At 40.0% G+C, this 23,869-nt stretch overlaps 1 protein-coding gene across 1 annotated transcript in view; it reads left to right on the top strand.

The window, feature by feature from the left end:
* The window catches only part of ZSWIM7 (zinc finger SWIM-type containing 7), a 35,865-nt gene that overhangs the window by 6,210 nt on the left and 5,786 nt on the right, over positions 1-23,869 (top strand). The window contains exon 3 of the mRNA XM_074189278.1: positions 9,953-10,055. Within this exon, the coding sequence (XP_074045379.1) occupies positions 9,953-10,055 (103 nt within the window). The remainder of the gene's footprint in view (positions 1-9,952; positions 10,056-23,869) is intronic.

Raw genomic sequence — 23,869 nt, 5'->3', positions numbered from 1 at the left:
TTGGCCTATTCCCCCTCTCCTTTTTCTTTCTCCCATTACATTTCCCTTTTTTCTATGGACTCCATTTTTACACTATATTTTATCTTCAAATTCAGCTTTCTCCTGTGCTTCAACTATAAAAGCTCCTTCTACCTGCTCTGTTAATTAAGAAAGTTCATATATTATCAGTATCATTTTTCTATGCAAGAATACATGCAGTTCATCATCATTAAGTCCCCCATATTTTCCCCTTCTCCAATCTCCATGCTTCACCTGAGTCCTGTATCTGAAGATCAAACCTTCTGTTCAGCTCTGGCCATTCCAACAGGAACATTTGAAATTCCCCTGGTTCATTGAAAGTCCATCTTTTTCCCTGGAAGAGGACATTCAGTTTTGCTGGGTAGTTGATTCTCGGTTGCATTCTAAGCTCTTTTGCCTTCTGGTATATTATATTCCAAGACCTACAAGCTTTTAATGTAGTTGCTGCTAAGTCCTGTGTGATCCTGACAGCAGCTCCACAGTATTTGAATTGTATCCTTCTGGCTGCTTGTAATATTTTTGACTTGGGAGTTCTGGAACTTGGCTATAATATTCCTGGGGTTTGGTTTTTGGGATCTCTTTCTCGGGGGGGAATCTGTGGATTCTCTCCATTTCTATTTTGCCCTTTGCTTCTAGGATATCAGGGCAATTTTCCTGTAGTAATTCGTTGAAAATGATGTCAAGGCTCTTTTCCTGATCATGACTTTCAGGTATTCCAATAATTTTTAAATTATCTTTCCTAAGTCTGTTTTCCATATCAGTTGTTTTTTCAATGAGATGTTTCACATTTTCTTCTAATTTTTTCATTCTTTTGGTTTTGAAGTACTGAGTTCTGATTTTTCATAAATTCATCAATCTCCCTGAGTTCTATTCTTTGTCTGAAGGATTTGTTTTCCTCAGAGAGCTTTCTTATCTCTTTTCCCATTTGGCCAATTCTGCTTTTTTAAAGCATTCTTCTCAATAACTTTTTGAACTGTTTTATCCATTTGACTTAAGCTGGTTTTTAGCATGCTATTTTCTTCAGCATTTTTTTGGAATTTCCTTGACTAAGCTGCTGACTTCATTTTCGTATTTTTCCTGCATCTCTCTCCTTTCTTTTCCCAGTTTTTCTTCTAACTCCCTCATTTGATTTTCAAAGTCTTTTTTGAGCCCTGTCATAGCCTGAGCCCAATTTCTATTTTTCTTGGAGTCTTTAGATGCAGGAGCTTGTGCTTCCTCATCTTCAGACTGAATATTTTGATCCTTGGGCTCATTTACAAAATATTTCTCAATGGTCTTCCTCTTGTTTCTTAGCTTGCTCATTTTCCCAGCCTGGGCCTGGTTTTGGGGTGCTTCTTGAGCTTTTGGGACACTCCCACAAGGGTCTCAGTGTGAGGCTCTGTCCTCCCTCCTGGTCTGTGAATGACCAGAAGCACCCCCCTCTGCCACAGGGCTGAGGTGGGGGGGGGCCTGCTGTTCTATGGGGGGGCCTAGACTGTGATCAGGATCTGAATGTGGTCAGAGCCCCAGAGTCCTGTTCCAGGGGCAGAGGGCAGAGCTCTGCAGTCTCTCTTCACTCCCCTCCCTAGGTTCAATGGGCTCATGCCCTGGGGGCTCCTGCTTACCGGCTCTGCCTGCTTCTGTTTCCTGGATCTGGACTGCTTTGGCCTGTGTGCCCTGAGGGCTGGGCTTCTCGTGCTCTCTCTGGCAGAGGTCCCCCGCTGTTCCCCCAATTTGTGCCCGGTGCTCCCTGGGGCATAGGTCAGGAAACTGCCCCCACTGTGGCTCCCAGCGCCCTGGGGCTGCCTCCTGGAGGCTGAAGTTCTTTGCTCTGGCAGGCCACCCCTCTGGTGGGCGCCCCTCCAACCCCGGGGAGCAGAGCCTTTCTGCTCTTTTCCAGGTCACCCTGAGTAGGAGCACTGCCTCACTGGGTCCCTTTGTGGGTTCTGTCTCTCGAAAATTTAGTTAAGAGTCCTTAGCTTATAAGTTTTATGAGAGAGCGCCTAAGACAGGATCCACTCTTGGCTCCGCCCCTCTGGGGACCCCTTTGAATGGGATAAAGTCTGAGATTTCTTCAGTAGAATATTATAGATTAGAAATAGTTAAAGCTGTGTGTGTCATGTCCCTTCTGCCCCTCCTCCCCTGACAAGCAATTTTATGTTACTTTTCTCTTAATACCTTGAGAAATCTCAAGTTTTATTTGAGTGGGTAAATACATCCCACACAGCTGGGGGCTTGTCTCCAGCATTATATGCCCATTGGGGACCATTGCTCTCTTAGAACATGGTGAAAAGGCGCCGCTGCCCAGAATTTGGCAGTTTTTCATTTTCTGGGAGCCTTGGTTTCCCCTCTGTGCAAGTGACCCGAAGTGGAGAGACTCGGTAGGAAGAGAAAAACAGATCCTTTAATGGACGACCCTATAGGGTTAGCAGAGCAATTTGATCAGTTTTTGGATCCAAGTTTGTATTCCTGGGGTGAGCTGTTGTCTATTTTGAATACCCTGTTTACACAAGAGGAAAGGGGTAAGATAAGAGGGGCTCGCAGGCATCCTCCAGCGGGCATATTTTCCGCAAACCAGAAGTTCCCCTTAATTGAACCCCGCTGGGACCAACACAACCCAGCTCATAGAGGACATTTACAAGATCTGAGGGAATTAATTGTTACAGGAATTAGGAATACAGTGCCCAAGGCACAAAATCTCAAGAAGGCTTTTTCTGTAACACAGGGAAAGGATGAGTCTCCTGTGGAATAATTAAATAAACTAAAGGAAAGCATGAGGAAGTATTCTGGTTTTGACCCTGATGATCCAGAGACTGAAACTACTTTGAGATTACATTTTGTCACAAATGCTTGGCCGGATATTAGCAGGAAGCTACAGAAATTGGAAAGTTGAAACAATAAGTCTCTTGCCACCCTCCTTGAAGAAGCCTAGGGTTTACACTCAGAGGGATGAGGAGAAACAAAAGCATAAAGCTAAGATTCTTGTACAAACTGTGAAAAACTAAATAATGCAGAAGGAAAGGGGAAGCCTGAGCAAGAAGAGGGACTCCGACTGGTGGACCACAGCTGAGGTTCTATTGGAGAGGCCCCTCTGGGAGGAAATTTTATACAAACAGAAGCTCAGGACAGAGGGCCCCATCAGGTATTGGGAATGTCAAGCAGAAGGACATATCTTGCAAGACTATCCAAAAAGAAAAAAGGAACAACAGGTATATTCCCTTATAGAGATAGATGAGGATTAGGGAAGTCAGGGGTTCTTTAACACCCACCCGGAACCCTTGGTAAACTTGAGGGTGGGACCAAAGGAGAAGGATAATGCTTTCTCATAGATACTGGAGCTGCCCGAACCTCAGTAATACAGCTCCCCTCTGGAGTAAAATTATCTAAAGAAACATTGATTATTTCAGGGGTAAAAGGGGAAAATTTACTGGTCTCTATGACCAAAGAATGTAAAGTTAGGATGGGAGCCTTGCAAATTGCTTTTTGTTCTGGAAGTTGGGACAAACTTACTGGGGAGGGATCTGATCATGAAATTGGAAATAGCTCTGATACCAAGGGGAAGGAATATATACCCCAGCAAAATGGCAAAACTGCAAGAAAAGGAACAAATAAAGATCCTTCCTGAGGTTTGGGCAGGGCCAGACAATCCAGGAAGAATTAATATCCCTCCCATAAAGATTACCCTCCCAAATCCAGAGGAGGTGGTAAAGGTCAAACAATACCCCATTTCTAGGGAAGGAAGGATGGGATTGAAGCTGGTTTTACAAAGGCTTCTGAAGAATAAATTAATTGAACCTTGCATTTTGCCTTATAATACTCCTGTTTTATCTATCAGGAAGAAAGATGGCTAATACAGATTAGTCCAAGATTTAAGAGAAATTAATAAGATTGTTTTACCCTCTCATCCCGTGGTTCCAGATCCATATCCGATTTTAGGAAAGATCTCTATCTCCAGTAAATGGTTTCCTGCATTCAATTTAAAGAATGCATTCTGGAGCTGTCCCTTAGAGGAAAGCAGCAGGAGGGTTTTTGTTTTAGAAAGGGAAGATCCAGACACTGGTAGAAAACAGCAGCTCCAATGGTGTGTGCTCCTGCAGAGCTACACAGAGTCCTCTAACTTGTTTGGATAGGTCCTGGAAAGCTTTTTAGAAAATTTCGTTCCAGTAGCCAGGACTAAGATCTTACAGCATGTAGATGATGAATTAGTGGCTGGGGGTAAGAGAGATAACACAAATAAAAGCACCATTGAATTATTGAATTTCCTAGGGGAATCAGGGTTTTGAGTCTCTAGAGAGAAGCTTCAATTTGTAGAAAAGTAAGTTAAATAGGGCATCTGATTAGTGAAGGAAGCAAGAGATTGGACCCAGCTAGGGTCAAAGGCATCATACATACCCCTCTACCAAGAACCAAAAAGGAGCTGAGGAAATTTTTGGGTTTAGTTAGGTATTGTAGAACTTGGATCGACTCCTATGCCTCTATAACTAAGCTCCTCTATCAACATCTATTGGAACAAAGCCCTGACTGTATTGATTGGGACTCTGAGAGTAAACAGCATTTTGAAATATTAAAACAAAGGCTTATCTCACCTCCAGTTTTGGCCCTCCCTACATTAGAGAAACCCTTTCACCTCTTTGTGAATGTTGCTGATGGTGGGGTTGCTTTAGGAGTGCTAGCTCAGATAAGGGGAGGCCAAAAGAGACCTGTTGCCTTCCTATCCAAAGTATTAGACCCTGTCGCTAGGGGATGGCTGACCTGTGTGCAGCCACAGCAATCCTTGTGGAAGAAAGTAGGAAACTCACATTTGGAGGATGTCTTATAGTTAGTGTCCCTCACCAGGTTAGGACTATGTTAAATCAGAAGGCAGGCAGGTGGCTGGCTAATGGACTCTAGGATTCTGAAATATGAGGCTATGTTATTAGAAAAAAAATGATTTGATAGTATCTCAGGATCATAATAAATCCAGCATCCTTTTTGACCTCAACCCCAAGCTCTGATCCAAGTGCAGGAGAACATTGTTGCATGGAATTAGTAGAATACCAAACCAAGGTCAGGATGGATTTACAAGAGTCTCCATTGCCAGAAGGGCTAAACTGGTTTACGGATGGGTCATCTAGGGTAATTGATGGAAAGAGGGAAAATGGATTTGCGATCATTGATGGAGACACGACCTCTGTTGTAAAGTCCCTTAAATTGCCAGCCACCTGGTCAGCACAAACCTGTGAATTGCATGCACTTAATCAAGCCCTGAGATTACTAGAGGACAAGGATGGAAACATTTATACTGATTCCAGACATGCCTGGGGAGTGGTTCATGTATTTGGAAAAATATGGGAGGAAAGAGGACTGGTTAATAGCAAAGGGAAAGAATTAGTACATCACATGCTAATCGGGGAGGTATTAGAGGGCATATTAAAACCCTGGAATGTAGCTGTGATACCTGTCAGGGGACACCAAAATGACAACTTTTTTGAAGCTCAAGGCACCTAGCTAGCTGATGAGGAGGCCTGAGAGGCAGCTGGGAAGAATGAAAATCCAGGCATGTTTGCTTTAATTCCAGTACTTCCCCCAGTCTACCTTCTCCCACTTTCACTAAAGAAGTAGAAAAGCCTCTAGCCCTTGGAGCTGTTAAACAGGCTGATGGACATGGTTTCTACTTGATGGCAGAGAGGTACTAACCAGGGCAAGCATGAGGCAAGTCCTCCAGTGCCTGCACCAAGGGAGTCATTGGGATGTTCAAAACCTGTGTGATGGTATTTGAACTAAGTATGTGACTCCTGGGCTATACGCTTTGGCTAGACAAATGGTGGAAAGCTGCCTAATTTGTTGAAGGATGAATAAGACTGCTCAACACCGTGCACCTCAGGGTGGTCGATCGCCTGGTATAAGGCCCTTTCAGAGTATACAGGTGGACTTTACTGAACTCCTCCCTGTGGGGCATCTCAAATTTTTACTGGTTATAGTGGACCATCTGACCTCGTGGGTGGAAGCTTTTCCTTTGGCCAGAGCAACTGTTTCAATGGTAATTAAGATTTTACTAGAGCAATTTATCCCTAGGCATGGATTAGTGGAGAGGATAGACTTGGATCAAGGAACCCATTTTACTGCTAAGATCCTGAAAGATTTAGCCAGAGCTCTTGAAATCACCTGGGATTTCCATACCCTCTGGCACCCCCCCCCCAAAGTAGAGAGGATAAATCAGGAAATTAAGACAACTAAATTGGCTATAAAGATCCATTTACCTTGGACTAGGTGTTTGCCTCTGGCCTTGATGAGGATCAGAGCCAAACCCCGAAGGGACATTGGGTTATCTCCATATGAATTTCTTTATGGGTATCCCTTTCTCACTCCTCTTCCCTCTCAGCAAACTTGGGACTCTCTATTCAGCACTAAGGATTTGTTTTTAAGAAAATACTTTTAAGACCTTGATAGCACATTTACAGGAATTGCAACAAAGAGGATTGATTGCTCAGACCCCTCCTTTGGGCTTTGCAGTCCATAAATTCCAAATTGGAGATTGGGTATATATTAAAGTATGGAAAGATGAGAAACTAACCCCAGACTGGGATGGCCCCTTTCAGGTCTTATTAATTTCTGACACTGCTGTTCGCATTAAAGAATGTGGCTGGACACATTACATCCGCATAAAGGGACCTGTTTCTTCACCTGAGCCTGAGTGGACAGTTGAGGAGAGAGGAGAACTCAAAATACATCTGAAAAGAAAACCTCTCCTGGGAAATGAACTGATTAACCCTTGATGGACCCTTCTCTACCACTTCCACTGATCTGTAAAATTGTTGGAATATTCCTTTTCTTTCTGCTGTATTTTTTTTATTGCCTTTGATATTTGCAGCTGGATGTATGGTATGCATTGCTGAAGATTTTCATGTTTATCCTATTCCCAGGTGTAATTTTAGCATTATTCCCTGGGTTTGGCCTCTTTGCTTTCCCAACTCAATTAAGACTTCTGATATCCCTTTTGTACTTAGTCCAAAATGCAATGGTTATTATCTTACTCATTATTCTCTTTCTTATGTTTAAACCAGACCCTTCCTGTCCCTTCATAAGCAGACAACCAATTTCTCCTACTCTTGCAGAAAGTAGGAACAATCTTTAGTCTCACGACTGCTGGATTTGTGGTGGGCCCCAGTAATTAGACCAATGGCCTTGGGTCTGATACCTTTGAAACCAGAGTGGTTACTAAGCAATAGGACCCCTATACATCTTGGAACAGGGTTTTGGGAACCCTGGGAAAAACATTTTTGGTCTCTAACAGAAACCAGAGAGGGGTTATTCTACCTTAACCAAACTGGGAATGGGCAATGGGTAGGGGATAGTAGGTGCAGGTGGACATACAGCATGGACACTAAATATGAGGTTATCAATTGCACACAATACACCTCTAACTGGAATTCCACCCATATTAGGTGCAAGGGAAAATGGGAACCATGTACAAAAATGAAATCAGGTGTATATTGTGCGTGACCTTTCCTAACTAAGTGTAGATTAACAAGAGCAGAATCTAAATTGATTGCCAACAATGAAATGAGAAAGGCATATCTGTCCAACCTACTTATTATAACTGGGGATGGAAAGAGGGCACTGAACAAAAAAGTAAATATTTCAGTTTTTTTTGGAGTACTGAAAACAAAACAGGGGAAGGTTTAATTAGAGAATGTATATGGAATGAGGAAGTTCTCTTGTAGAATTGTACTTACTCCCCCACAATATATGGAGGGCCACTAGGTTGGGGGAATGAATAATATTACCCCTTTACCCCTAATAGAACTGTCATCTTTGAAGAAGACCAGGCTGCTTCAAAGGGACATTATTAGATTTGTGGCCTCACTGCCTATACTCACCTTCCTAAAAACTGGGCAGGCAGTTGTTACATAAGGCTGGTCAGACCAAAGTTCTTTTTCCTTCCAGGTCGAGAGAGTAAACACATAGGAATTCCCTTGTATGACGATTTAGAAAGACAAAAATGAAGCATAGATACTTCCATTACTCTGACTGGAGATGCAAATGGCTGGGGAGATACTTGGTCCCCAGAGAGAATCGTTGAAGTTTATGGACCAGCCACTTGGGTACAGGATGGAAGTTGGGGATATAGAACCCCCATCTATATGCTGAACAGAATAATTAGGCTTCAGGCAGTTGTAGAAATTATCACCAGTGAAACAGCTAGAGCCCTAGGTATGTTGGCGGGTCAAGCTACCCAAACCAGGGAAGTGGTTTTGCAACACAGATTGGTACTGGATTACTTATTAGCTGAAGAAGAAGGAGTATGTGGGGAAACTGAATTTGTCCAACTGCTGTATTAAAATTGACAATAATGGACAATTGGTAATTCCTGGTGATCCTGGTTTAATGGAAGTTGGTAGAAGCAGATTCTTTTGTTTGCTTTATTCCCGCTCAGTGGAATTATCCTACTGCCAATCTGTCTACCTTGTCTAATTCAATTGATAAGCTGGGTGGCTCAGGATAGATAATCTTAATAAAATGATGACAATCACTTGTAATCAAACAAAGATGTTGATCTTGAAAGGACAGGGATGGATTCCTCTTAAAGTAAATCATGAGGATGATGATCAAATGGACCAGCAATGTGAGTCTATATTACAGAAATTTGAAGAAATCTCATCAAAATAAAGAGGAGGGATTGAATGGGATAAAATCTGAGATTTCTTCAGTAGAATATTATAGATTAGAAATAGTTAATGCTGTGTGTCATGTCCCTTTTGCCCCTCCCCTGACAAGCAATTTTATGTTACCTTGACCAGAATGTAAAGAGTAAACTGACCCTGTCTTACCTGGACTGAAGTCCAGATGGTTCTACATTCCTTGTCCTGGAGAGGGAGAACTTGTCTCTGTTTGAATTATATGCTTATTCTTTAGAGTAATTTACGGGAATAGATTGTGAAGACCATCTTCCTCACTAACAAGGATGGGTCAGTGGGCGGGGGGGAGTCATGCTAGGATAAATGGATCTTGGATTTCCTGCTCTTTACCCCTTTTCTCTCTCCATGTTTAAAACAGAGCAAGGGGGGTCCAATTCTCGAGAATTGAATAAAACTTTTCTCTTCATACTTTGGGAAATCTTGAGTTTTATTTGAGTGGGTAAATACATCCCACACACCTTGAATAGTATTTGTTTTTGTTTTGTTTTATTTTTTTATTTTTGAAAGGCTATGGGGTTAAGTGATTTGCTCAAGGTCACACAGCTAAGTAATTTAGATGAATTTGAACTCAGGTCCTCCTGACTCCAGGGCTTTATCCACTGTACCACCTAACTGCGCCATCCTTGAGTATTATTTGTAATGGGCCTACAGTGAGTAGTGAAATATTATGGAAGAGATAGCAATGGCCAGCATATGTTGAAAGTTCATCTCTGGGCCTTCAGGTTCTCCCACAGTGACCCTGTTCCCTCCTCACCCAAGACACATACTCTGTACCCCAGAGAGGCTGCCAAGTTTGATCTGACCAAAGCAGCTCTGCCCCTTTCTCTACCAGAGAGTATACTGGTAACCTCTGAAGTCCTAGAATTGAAACCTTATGCCTTACCTCTTTCACTGATACACAGAACAATTAATCAAACTGCTGTTGCAACAAAAAAGGATATTTATCAGTGACCTTTAGGTAATCATGACTTCCTGGGCCATGACAGCATTAGGGAGACCTGATAAGGTGACGTTAATGTGACCAAAGAAATGGGGCATCACCAAGGACTCAAAATAGACCCAGTGGAAGCTGCTGATGGGTCTCCATGAGCTTTGAGCCCATTTCTAAAACTTTGGGGATGATATAATAAAGCCCTCTAGCAGTTGCCCTATTGTAAAGAGGACTGGCTTTCTCCTGGTTTTCACCCATTTGGCTATTGTTCATCTTATTTCGTTTTGAGAGGGCAGATAGCAATGTGAATGGGGTTTGTCTGATCTGAAGTCTTTCTGCTTCCTAGGCTGAAATTTATATTTGGCCCATCCACAGTCCAGGCCTTGGATCTTGTTGATCGACGTTCCGTCACCCGCATCTCCTCTCCTAGTGGAAGAACCATTTATCAGGTATAGCTTATTTGGGGGAATTTCCAAGCTGGAAAATTCAATACATTTAAATTGTATGTTTACTGAACTTAATATGAAGGAATGCTATCGTCAGATTACTTCCTGTACTGTTATGAAAGCATTTGACCTTATTGTAAACATTTGACTGTTAGTAATTGAAATAGAATCTATTTGCATCCTCAGAATGATCCAGTGGAGTGAGTATGAGAGTGAATGGACATTGAATCTTGGCCTCATCAAGCTGAAGGTCAGAATTGATGCATCCTTTCTTAGGATAGTTAGCAGGAAATGATTTGTTAACACAGGAGGGGAAACAAAGAATGTCCTCTTTGTCAAAAGTTTGGTCAAGGGGGTGGCTAGGTGGCCCAATGAATAGAGCATGGGCCCAGAGTCAGGAGTACCTGAGTTCAAATCGGACCTCAGACGTTTAGTAATTATCTGTCTGTGTGGCCACTTAACCCCAATTGCCTTGCAAAAAAAAAAAAATACCCAACCCTCCAAAAAGTTTGGTCAAGTTGTGACAGGACCTGTCATGATTGTTTTCAAAAAGATTTTTAATGTTATTGCCTCTTTCAGTCAACAAGCAATTATTAAGTGCCTACTATGTGCCGGACATTGTATTAAAAGCTGTGGCTGATTGTATTAAATGCTAGTGATACAAAGAGCTAAAAGCTAAGGGCCTGAGAAGTATCTCCTCCTAAAGTGAAAGAGAGTCAAGGGGAGGAGGCAGAGCCTGCAGGCAGGAGGTGTGGAGACGACAGGGACTGATGTGGGTGAGGGGTCAAAGGCCCAGGAGTTGGAGCATGTAGAGAAAAGAGGGACATGTCAAAGACCACTAGAAGGGACCAGGTTGGGAAGAGTATTAAGTGCTAAAGGACTCAATGGTGGATCTTGGAGGTAATAGGGAGCCATCAACATTTTTGAAAAGAGAAGTACCAGATGCTGACAGTTCTTTGCACATATTCATGTATCAAATTACAGTAGTATGTAGATCTGGATAAAAGCTGACCTTAATCCTCCACCAAGTAGCCCAAGGCAGTGGTGTTCAGAACTTTGTAATCTAGAGGTCAAGGGGCATCCAAGCAGACTCACTCTGTCCTAGTAACCACAAAAACCCCAAGCCCATGCATGTCATCATCTTCATGCTGGAGATGGTTTCCTTCCTTCTCAGCTGAGATTTGCATACTCTCCAATTTTTTATGTAATCAAAAGGCCCCAGCTCCTCTTAAGAGAAACAGAGAGGCCCACCAAGCAGATTGCTCTTCCCACGTCCTCTTGTGTCAACTTTGTTTTGGTTCTTAATCCTAGCATCACATTTGACCTAGGACAGGCTGGCTTCTAGCCACATTCTCATTTCAAGTGGGCTACCCACAGCTGTGCCATTCATAGTGGATTTTTCATTTACTATGATACTCAGCTCTCCAGTGACCCAGTTATTAGCCAAGAGCCTAATGGCTTGGCTTGAGATGTTTTTCATCATAGTTGACTTTTTTACTTTTCCCAGTGGTTATTTTCATTTGTTTAGTTTTCATTATTCACATCCTGTGTTATATTGGGTTGCCTTATTTATCATAAAAATGCTAACTTCTTTGGAGTGTGGCAATCAGCCCAGACTCTGAATTAAACAGGGCTATGGAAACTTCACACCCTTGGGATTGTTCTTAATAGTCCCATTTCACTGGACTTGGCTAGAGTCAAGGGTCTTCAAATGAGGGAGGAGACTGAAAAGATGTGCTGGTGGTCTTTCTAGAATATACCATTAATCATCCCTGGTATTAAAGCTGGCTATCTTCCCATTGGGCACCTGACTAATTGCTGTCTGTCCTGTGTCATGAATCTCAGGTGTTAGGTGCATGCCCATGAATTTCAGTACATTCTACTCATTCAATCCCCTGGTTCTGGATTGAAAACTTTTTGAGTACATTTGGGAAGTGAGGGTCAAATCCTCCTCTTAGGCTTAGTTTGACTCCAGAATCATGGGCTTAGAGCTAGAAGGGATCTCAGACAACATCTGATCCAACCCCCTCTTTTTACAGAGTAGGAAACTGAGACCCAGGAATGATAAGTATCTTGCCCACAGTCGCAAGGGGAATAAGTACCTGAGGCAAGATTTGAAATCAAGTCTTCCTGACTCTGTGCACTGTGTCTTAGAATATCCTTATGCCTTTTGAATAGATGGTGTGCCCTTCAGTTAAACCACTATCTCTAGAGCCCTTGGTTCATCATGTGCCCAGAGACATCTTCTCTCTAATATACCCCCTTTAAAAACAAAGCAAGAGGAGGGGATCCAAAATGACAGAGAGAAGCCAGGAACTTCCCTGAGCACTTCCCAGTTTCCCTGAGAAGCAATGTTAATCAATCCTCTAAAAGGATTCTGGCATGACCAAAACCACAAAAAGACAGAGTGGATCAATTTTCCTGCTTAAGATATCTTGGAAGAACTTCAGAAAAGGTCTGTTTCACTCATGTGTAGGGAGTAGGTGTTCCAGCATGGGATGCCATGGAAGATAGTGGTAGGTTCTCAGCCACAGTACAGATCAGCAGTCAAGGCCCCAAGGTCATGGTTCAGCAAGCCATTCGTATGGCAGGTCAACTGAGTGTCCTCCAGGTCCAGCATAGAAGGTAAATCGTAAGCCCCATAACCTCAGTGCAGCAGGCAGCAGTCGTGACTAAGCCAGCTCCACCCCATTGCAGTGGGGAACCTGCTAACACCTGAGGTCCCAGCAGGCCTCTTATCCTTAGCCAGAGATACTTGGGTCAGTGGCCCAGGAGTAGAGCTCAGCTTTAAAAACCACAGTTTAGGCTAAACTTGAGTAAGAAACAGAAAAAAACATTCCTAACAGTAGAAAGCTACTATGTCTGTAAGGAAGCTCAAAACACCATCTCAGAAGAGGATTTGGAAACAGTTTTACATGTAAAACCCCAGAGAAGAATACTATTTTTCTCTGAAAATAAAGACTGAGTCTTTATATTAATTTTTGCTCCAAAAGACACATTAGGGCTTATTTTCAGGGGATGTCTTCCCTCCCTGTGTATAACAATCTACATTTAATCATTTATTCATGTACAAAAATCTACATTTATTCAACTATAGTCCTATCTTCTTCTGGAACATCATCATAATTCTCCAAACCCTGAATTTTGACCTGAATTTCTTGTGACTCTATTTCCTACAATACCATTGGCTCCAATTTCTCATGTCCAGCAATATAATTCTCCTTAAATGAGCACTCCTTATCCATGTAACCTGCTCATATGCATTGGCAACAAAGCTGTCATTGATTTTATCCCATGAATTCTTCACTGAAGTCATGATCTCTTGAGGCTAGGCTTCACAAAATTTCCAGATTGATTTTTCTCCGTTTATTTTCAATGTAGTCATTAATTTCCTATGAAAATGGGCCTTGAATGACTTGTTTATTGCAATATCAAGAATCTAAGGTTAGGCAGGCATTCCTGCAGAAATTATTATTTGATTAAGAGATATGCAGGAGTCTTGGCACAGGAAGAAGGCAGATGAAATTCATTTTTATGCAGACAATAACAAACAAATTCCTTTAGGATGCCCTGAAGGCCATTTAATGGGTCAGAGACCTATGGTGCATCTCAACTACTCAGTGTATCCACATTAATTAACGATAAGGGGGCATGATCCTAAAGAGATGGGCTGAATGCTTCTATAGTGGACCATCATAGTGGACTATAACAGACCATCATCAATCAGTGCAGAAATCATTGGCTATTTGAAGTCAGTTAGTCTCTAGTTGAAGTCAATTAGTCTCTAGCTGAAGTTTCAACTGAAGAAGAGGTTTTTGAATGCTATTAGGATCCTTTCATGTGGCAAAGCACCTGGTGTTGATCCTATTCCAGTGGAGATCTACAAGGTGGGAGGCTGGTCCATTGATCATCCAAAAACTGACTAAAATATTCCAAGTTATATGGTATGAAGTGGTTATCCCCCAAGAATTCAAGGATGCCTCCATCATCCAACTCCATAAAGGTAAAGGGAAAAGATGGTCCTGTGGCAATAACAGAGGTGTTTCTCTTTTAGTCATTGCTGGTAAGATTCTTGCCAGAGTCTTCCTCAATAGACTGATTCTTCACCTGGAAGATGGTCACTTTCCTGAGAGCTAGTGTGGCTTCAGAAAGGGTTAAGGAACAATTGATATGGTGTTTCCTGACCGACCACTCCAGGAAAAATGCCAGGAATAGAACAGAGGTCTACATACAGCATTTGTAGATCTGACCAAGGTCTTTGATGCCATCAGTCATGAGGGTTTATGGAAAATTATGTCAAAATTTGGTTGTCCAGAGAAGTTCATCAGAATTGTACTTCAGTCTCATGACAGCATGCCTGGGTTCTGGATAGTGGACAAGGCTCTCAAGATTTCCTAGTCATCATTGGAATGAAACAAGAATGTGTCATTACTCCCATGCTTTTTAGCATGATATTCTTAAGTCATATTATCAAACGCCTTCACTGAGGATGAACATGGCCTCAAGGTCACCTACTGCACTGATGGTAAATTCTTCAACTTGAAAAGGCTACTAGCCAAGACTAATACAAGACTCAACAGATACATGAAAAAGATAAACAAGAAAGATAAAGTTATACATTAAGATTAAACTGTATATATCCCTATACAGGAAGATATTACACTTGTAACTCTTGATAATTGTACCTCTGTTAGAAGGAGTATACTCAGACAAAGGGTATGGGTAGAAGTTGATGTTGATGTGATATAAAAACATTAAGGCATGGAAAAAAAGGATTGTACTGGGTAAAGGAAAAAAAGGGGGAAGCAGATTAGGATAAATTACATCACCTGAAGAGACACAAAGAAGCCATTATAGTAGTGGGAGAGAATTTCTTGAATCTTACTCTCATCAGATTTGGCACCAAAAGGGAATAACATATACACTCAATTGAGTTTAGAAATTTATCTTAGCCTACAGGGAATTAGGAAGGGAAAGTAAAGGGAAGGATGTGCTGATAGAAGGGAGGGCTGATTGAGGGAGATGGTATTCAGAAGCAAAACACTGGTGAGTTGGAAAGGAAGAAAAGTACAAACATGAGGAAAGTAGGATAGAGGGTAATACAAAGTTAGTATTTATAATTAGCAGTGTGAATGAGAGAAACTGTCCCATAAAATGAAAATAGACTAGATTAAAAACCAGAAACCTACAATATGTTGTTTATAAGTAACACATTTGAAGCAGAGAGATAATCACAGTAAAGGTAAAAGACTGGAATGGAATATATTATGCTTCAACTGAAATTAAAAAAAAAGCAGGAGAGGCAATCCCGATATCAGACAAAGCAAATGCAAAAATAGATCTAATTAAAAGGAATGAGGAAGGAGAAAGTACATCTTTCTAGTATATATATATTCAAATTCAATTTGCTTTTCCCTCCATCACAGAATAGAATTTACAAGTATATTTTTTCAAATCAATTTGCTTTTCAAAGTACATCTTTCTAAAAAGTACCACAGACAAGGAAGTAATATCAAAACTAAACTTATATCTACCAAGTAATATAGCATCCATATTCTTAGAAGGGAAGTTAAATGAATTACAGGAAGACATAGACAGCAAAATTATATTAGTGGGGACCTCAACCTTCCTTTCTCAGAATTAGATAAATCTAACTACAGAATAAGCAAGAAACTAAGAAGATAAGTAGAATTTTAGAAAAGTTATATTTGATAGACCTCTACAGAAAACTGAATGGGGAGAGAAAGGAATTATATGCTTTTTTTTCAGTAGTACATGGCACCTGCACAAAAACCGATCATATATTGGGGCATAAAAAAAAACCCCAAAATCAAATATAAAAAGATAGAAATATTAAATGCATCCTTTTCCAGTCATGATACCATAAAACTTACATGTAATGCAAAACCTTGAGAAGATAAAAAAAAATTAATTAAAAACAAAATAACCTAATTTTAAAGAATGAATGGATCAAACAGCAAATCACAGAAATAATTAATAATTTCATGAAAAACAATGACAATGATAAGGCAACACACCAAAACTTGTGGGATATAGCCAAAGCAGGCAGTAGGGGAAATTTTATATCTACATGTTTACATGAATAAAATAAAGAGATTAAATAAAAAAGAAAGAGATCAATGACATGCAACTAAAAAAGCTAGGAAAAGAACAAATTTAAAATTCCCAATTAAATACCAAATTAGATATTCTGAAAATTAAAGGAGAGATTAATAAATAAAACCAAGTGTTGAATTTATGAAAAAGATCAGTGAAATAGATAAATCTCTGTATAAAAAAGGAAACCAGATTACCAGTATCAAAAATGAAAAGGGTAAATTTTTCATCAATGAGAAGGAACTATTTTGCCCAACTTTATGCTGATAAATCTGACAATCTTAAGTGAAATGGATGGATATATACAAAAATATAAATTAACAGAAGAGAAAATAAAATACTTAAATAACTCCATTTCGGAAAAAAGAAATTCAACAAATGGTCCATGAACTCCCCAAGAAAAAATCCCCAGGGCTAGATGGATTCACAAGTGAATTTTTTTTTTAGGTTTTTACAAGGCAAACAGGGTTCAGTGGCTTGCCCAAGGCCACACAGCTAGGTAATTATTAAGTGTCTGAGACTGGATTTGAACCCAGGTACTCCTGACTCCAGGGCCAATGCTTTATCCACTATGTCACCTAGCCACCCCCACAAGTGAATTCTAATAAACATTTTAAAGATCTAATCCTATATAACTATTTGAAAAAAGTAGGCAAAGGAGGAGTTCTGCCAAATTCCTATTGACATCAATGTGGTGTTGATACCTAGGAAAAACCAAACAGAGAAAGAAAATTATAGACTAATTTCCCTAATGAATATTGATATAAAAATTTTAAATAGAATATTAACATAGATTACAGCAATTTATCACTAGGATAATACACTATGAGTTGGTAAGATTTATATCAGGAATTTCAGGATGGTTCAACATTAGGAAAACAGCATAATTGACCATATTAATAACAAAATTAAAATCTTATGATTATCTCAATAGATATCGAAAAAGCTTTTGGCAAAATCTACCCATTCCTACTAAAAGCACCAGAGAGCATAGGAATAAATGGAGTTTTCCTTAAAATGATAAACAGCATCTACCTAAAACCATCAGTAAGCATTATATGTAATGAGGATAAACTAGAAGCCTTCCCAATAAGATCAGGGTTGAAATGAGGATGCCCATCATCATCATCATCATTGTTCAATATTGCATTAGAAATGTTAGCTTTAGGGGTAGCTAGGTGGTACAGTGGATAAGGCACCAGCCCTGGAATCAAAAGGACCGGAGTTCAAATCCAAATTTAGCAATAAAATAAGGGAAAAAAATAGAAGGAATTAGAATAGATAATAAGGAAACAAAATTCTCACTCATTGCAGATGATATACTGGTATATTTAGAGAATCCTAGAAAATCAATTAAAAACTCCCAGAAACAACAACTTAAGCAGAGTTACAGGACATAAAATGAACCTACATAAATCAGCATTTCTGTATGTTATGTTTCAAATGTTAAAACGAGTCTGAGAAGTTGAGTAGATTAGTGGAATAGACTAAAATACAAAAGAGATAGCAGGAAATGATTATAGTAATCTGCTATATGATAAACCCAAAGAATCCAGCTTTGGGGATAAAAACTGTTGGGAAAATTGGAAGTTAGTGTGGCAGAAACTTGGATTAGACCAACACCTCATACCATCAAAATGGATACAGGATTTAGACATAAAAGATAATATTATAAGTAAATTGAGAGATCAAGTAAAGTTTACCTGTCAGATCTATGGAAAGGGAAACAGTTTATGACCAAGAAAGAGATGGAGAATAGATAATAACAGCCAGGATTCATCCAAAGGTCCTCTGACTCTGAATCTAACATTTTCTTTTTTTTCTCTTTTTAATTTATTTATTTTTTGAATTTTACAATTTCCCCCCAATCTCACTTCTTTCCCCCCATCCCCTACAGAAGGCAATCTGTTAGTCTTTACATTGTTTCCATACTATACATTGATCTAAGCTGAATGTGTTGAGAGAAATCATATCCTTAAGGAAAAAAATAAAATACAGGGATAGCAAAATTATATAATAAGATATATATTTTTTTAAATTAAAAGTATGAGTCTTTGGTATTTGTTCAAATTCCACAATTCTTTCTCTGGATACAGATGGTATTCTACATCACAGATAGACCAAAATTGTCCCTGATTGTTGCACTGATGGAATGAGCAAGTCCATCAAGGTTGATCATCACCTCTATATTCCTGTTACAGTGTACAATATTCTTCTGGTTCTGCTCATCTTGCTTAGCATCAGTTCATGTACATCCTTCCAGATTTCTCTGAATTCCCATCCCTCCTGGTTTCTAATAGAACAGTAGTGTTCCATGACGTAAATATACTACAATTTGTTCAATTTCCAGTTCTTTGCCACCACAAATAGGGCTGCTATGAGTATTTTTGTACAAGTGATATTTTTACCCTTTTTCATGACCTCTTCAGAGTATAGGTCCAGCAGAGGTATTGCCGAATCAAAGGGTATATGCACATTTTTATTGCCTTTTGGGCAGAATTCCAAATTGTTGAATGAGTTCACAGCTCCACCAACAATGCATTAGTATCCCAGATTTCCCATATCCCTTCCAACATTGATCATTGTCCTTTCTGGTCATATTGGCCAGTCTGAGAGGTGTTTTAATTTGCATTTCTCTAGTAATAGTGATTTAGAGCAATTTTTCATATGACTATGGATCGCTTTGATTTCCTCATCTGTAAATTGCCTCCACATATCCTTTGACCATTTGTCAATTGGGGAATGGCTTGTTTTTTTTATAAATTTGACTAAGTTCTCTCTAATATTTTAGAAATGAATCCTTTGTCAGAAATACTAGTTGTAAAAATTGTTTCCCAATTTACTACATTTATTTTGATCTTGATTACAGTGGTTTTGTCTGTGCAAAAGCTTTTTAATTTAATGTAATCAAAATTATCTGTTTTTTAATGATATTTTCTATCTCTTCCTTGGTCATAAACTGTTTCCCTTTCCATAGATCTGGCAGGTAAACTTTACTTGATCTCTTAGTTTGCTTACAATATTGTCTTTTATGTCTAAATCCTGTATCCATTTTGATCTTATCTTGCAAGGTATAGGGTGTGAGGTGTTAGTCTAATCTAACTTTCTGCCATTCTAACTTACAATTTTCCCAACAGTTTTTATCAAAGAGAGTTTTTATCCCAATAGCTGGACTCTTTGGGTTTATCATCTTACTATAATATGATTACTATAATCATTTCCTGCTATTTCTTTTGTACCTAGTCTATTCCACTGTTCTACACTCTGTTTTTTAGCCAATGCCAGACAGTTCTGATGACTGATGCTTTATAATATAATTTTAGATTTTGTAGTCTTAAACCCTGGAAATTCTTGACTTTTTATTTCTCCATATGAATTTACTAAGAATTTTTTCTAATTCATTAAAAGTAATTTTTTGGAATTTTGATTGGCAGGGCACTAAATAAGTAGTTTAATTTAGGTAGAATTGTCATTTATTAGCTTGGCCTATCCATGAACAGTTGATACTTGCCCAGTTATTTAAATCTGATTTTGTTTTTGTGAGAAGTGTTTTGTAATTGTTTTCATAAAGTTTAGAGTTTGCCTTGGCAGGTAGACTCCCTCTACCAGTGTAAATATATAGCCTTCTTTATATTTCTCTGTAATATATATATATTTTTTGCATTTTATTTTTTCCAATTACACATTAAAGATAATTTTCAACATTCATTTTTTGTAAGATTTTGAGTTATATATTATTCTTTCTCTCTTCCCTTCCCATTCCTCAATCAATCTGATATATGTATAATCATATCAAACATATTTCCATGTGAAAGATAAATAAGGACAAAAAGGAAAACCACAAGAAAGAAAAAAGAAATTTAAAAAATTTAAAAATTAAAAAAAAAATAGTCCGCTTTGATCTGCATTTAGATGCTATAGTTCTTTTTCCAGATATGGATGGCATTTTTCATCACAGTTCTCTTAGAATTGTCTTTGATCATTGTATGCAATACATAATAGAGCAGCTAAGTGGCTCACTGGATAGAGCACTGGCTTTGGAGCCAAGAGGACCAGAGTTCAAATCCAGACTTAGACCCTTGACTCTAACTGTGATTTTCAGCAGGTCACTTAAACTTGATTGCCTCACATCCAGGGCTATCTCCAATCATCCTGATTCATTGACTTAAGAGAAAAAAGTGAGGTTGGTGACTTAGCACAGCCCCCCTTACTCAAATCCAATTCAAATACATATATCATGACATCACCTCCCTTCGAGAATGAAGGACAAATAATAGCAATAAATAGTCTTAGAACAAAGTTCTTTATTCTGCTATCTATGGACCCCCAAGGGATCCATATGTAGATTCCAGGGAATCCATGAACTTGGATGAGAAAAGAAATGACATTTATATTTTATTAACTTTTTTTGCTAATTAATCTTTTTTTATTTTATTAACTTTGAACTGAAAATCAACATTTCCTTTAATTATTTAAATCCCTACCTCCTTTCTCCCACCTCCCCCAAATAGGGCCATAGTTTCCCCATACTGCTAGGGGTCTTTCTTTGACATAAGGAAACTAAATAACCTCTGGTTTAGAAGCTTGTCTGGAGCACAGAGAGTTTCAGTGACTTGTCCAGGGTCACACAGCTGGCTGTATCAGAGGCAGGGCTGGCTTCTCAGCTGGCTGTCTATTATGCCACACTACCCAATCTATGCATGAGAAAAATTTGTAGGACAAGAAGGTTGGAAAATAATTGAAGTGGAAACATATTTAGAAGCAATGCAATTAAGTGAAAAATTTTGGCAGACAAGTCATGGAGGCACTAAACATAGTGAAAAAGAAGAAAAAAAATCAGATCAATATTATTTTAAGAAGCCTTCTGGGATGATTCCCAGAATCATCAAGAATAATAAGCAGCACTATACAAGAAAAAAAATCCACAGAATTCTAATAAGAAAAGTAAAATTGAGGCCACCCAGGCAGATCATTATCAAATTTCAAATCTACATCAGTAATAAAAAAAAGTTTTTTCAAGCCATCATAAGGAGAAAGGAAACCACATATCACAAAATCACAGAATGTTGAAGCTAGAAAGGACCCTCTGAATTGTTGAGTCTAGTCGAGTCTTCTTGTTTTGTAGATACAGAAACTAAGTTCAAGAAAGATGACTTGCCCAAAGTCACCTACTTTCAGCTAATATTCCAGGCCAGTACTTAGAACTTTCGTGGATCAAAATCTCACCAGGATTTCCATGGGTTATGGGGAGTGGGGGAAATGAAGACATGTGAATAGCGTCCATTTCAGTTCAAAACATGTATCCTTGGATTCCAGGGTCACATTCCTTAGACATCTAAGAAGAGCTACGGCACACATAAAATCCAAAATGGATTCTGAAGGGAAAAACCCACCCTTGTACCAAGCCTGTCCATCAGAACCAGACTGCTACAAAAACAACCATAGGCACTTAACAACTGGTTAACGCTCCTGGTTGGAATTTTAATGTAAAGATACGTAAAGAGAGGGGAAAATAAAAACTAGAGTTGGTCAAGAGGTCGAACGTGTCAATTTGGATCAAAAAGAAAAAGGGAAAAAAAGATCAATTACAGCATGTTCCCAAGATCTTAGTGTAGCGTTAAACATCAACTTTGTGTGCGACCATGATCCAAAGAGTTTTTCAGAAGCAAAGAAAAGGTAATGAAAAGGGGGAGCTGACAGTCTAAGGCAAAATGTCTCTTTGGCTAAAGGCAACATTGAGTTTTAAGGGAAACTGAGCATAACAAAATGTTTTGTGAAGTTCAAGAGATCCTCAAGAGAGAAGATCATTGTCACCAGATGGAATCAAGGAAGGTTCATGGAGTAAGTGTCCTTTAAGTGGGGCTTTAAAGAACAGTGAAAAATCCAGGAGGTAAAAGAGGAAGGGAAGACATCTTAGGCATGAGGGTTGGCATGATCAAAGGCAAGGAGAACTCCCAGATCCTAGGTTGCCTTCTAACTTAGGTCAGTTTGGAATAACTAGGGGCAGGATTGTGAAGGTATGGTAACATGAGCTCTGGAGAGAGCTTTGATTGCCAGAGGGGCAAGAGAGAGTTCTAGAGACCAAGCGTAGATGTCTCAGGACAACATCTGTGGATCAGCAGAATTAGTACTGGGCAGTGGTGTAAGGGATGGATGGAGAGGGTCAGAGGAAGATCCACTGGTAGATGTGGAGGAGATGTAGTATCTGAATTCTGGCACTTCCTGTATCCCACCTGTGGGACCTTGGGCAAGTCTTCAGTGTGCCTCAGTTTCCTCATCTGTAAAATGGGAAGGCTAGACCAAATGATAGCCAAGGACTCTTCCTTCTCTAGTTATTTAACCCCATGTAACAATTCAGAATATGGAGAGGGGAGGTGGTAGCAGTAGAATATGCAGTTTATAGAGGAGGTAAAATCAACTTAATTAAGACCAGGGCTTAGGAACATGGGAGATGAGGCAAGTGGTAGCATCAGAGCTACAAAAAATGAAGTCCAAGTGAAAGACCAGCCTGGGTTGGGGGGGGGGGGGGTGGAGAGGAATATGCTAAACTTTGTTTAGAGGCTTGAAGTGTAGATCAACTACTTAGAGAGGTAGTTGAAGTCATTGAACCATAGGATAATGCCCAGGGAGAAAGGGTAGAAGAGGCCCCAGATCATGGAGATGTTCTGGGCACTGTAGGAGGCCCTAGGATGCCCAGACCATGACTAGGCCTCCATTGGCTAATAGCAGTAGTAGCCATAGATTCAATTAGACTTAGGCAACTCCACTTCAAGGCAGTCCTAGCAGTGAGAGTCCCATGGGAGAAGCAGCGAGACCATGGGGGTGGTACCAACCTTGCCCTTGGAAGGGAAGGGCAATGGTGTGACAGCAGAGGAGGTCTGGCTTTCCTGGCATCATTGTCATCTGAGGACCAAAGCTTCCTTGAAGGGTCTTTTCTGATTATTCTCAGCTTTGGGCACAGGGAACAAGGGGTCCTGCTGTATCCAAACAATAATGCCCTCTGCCCCATCCCTGAGCCTGAACTGACTGTGGATCCCACCTCTGACACCAAAATACCCGACTCTCATGGGGCATGAGTGAACCTTTTCAGGTTAGGGACCATTGGGCCACAGCTTAGCTTTCAACCCATGCTCCCCCAGATAGCCTTTCTGACTTTTAGGCAGTTTTAATTTGTTAAAATATTGTCCTTCTCTTGGCCTCCACTCACTTGAGCAGTGTCATAGAACATGCATTCCCAGTACTTTTCAACCTTATGGACCATTGGAATCACAAGAGTCTTGGAGCTAAGAGTGCCATGTTGATGTCCTGGTCCTCCCTCCACCCTGACCCTCCCCATGAGTGTCTGGGAATGAGCCATTGCCATCTGTATCCAAGCGGGGTGCATGATGTGCTCTCTGCTCACCTGTCCTCTGGAGATTAATGCTCTTACGAGTAGGCTGTGCTGAGGGAAGGCTGAACCCCTGCCCCAGGCCCTCCATTGGGCCATGCTGCCCACTATCCCCCTCTCCCTGCATCCACACAGAAGTTACAAAGGTCCTCCTACTTGGTTTCTCTCTTGTTCTCTTTTATATTTCCGTCTAAGGCCTCTCACAAAGTTGTTGGGCATCACATGACCTGGGCTTTCCTTTTGCCTTTGGCATTTTAGCCTCATGACCCTCCACCTTACTCTCAATATGGGGGTAATAATATACTACCTGCCT

This window comes from Macrotis lagotis, chromosome 5, assembly GCF_037893015.1.
Source record: "Macrotis lagotis isolate mMagLag1 chromosome 5, bilby.v1.9.chrom.fasta, whole genome shotgun sequence".
Taxonomy (NCBI): Eukaryota; Metazoa; Chordata; class Mammalia; order Peramelemorphia; family Peramelidae; genus Macrotis; species Macrotis lagotis.
This window is presented reverse-complemented; position numbering and strand designations above follow the sequence as displayed.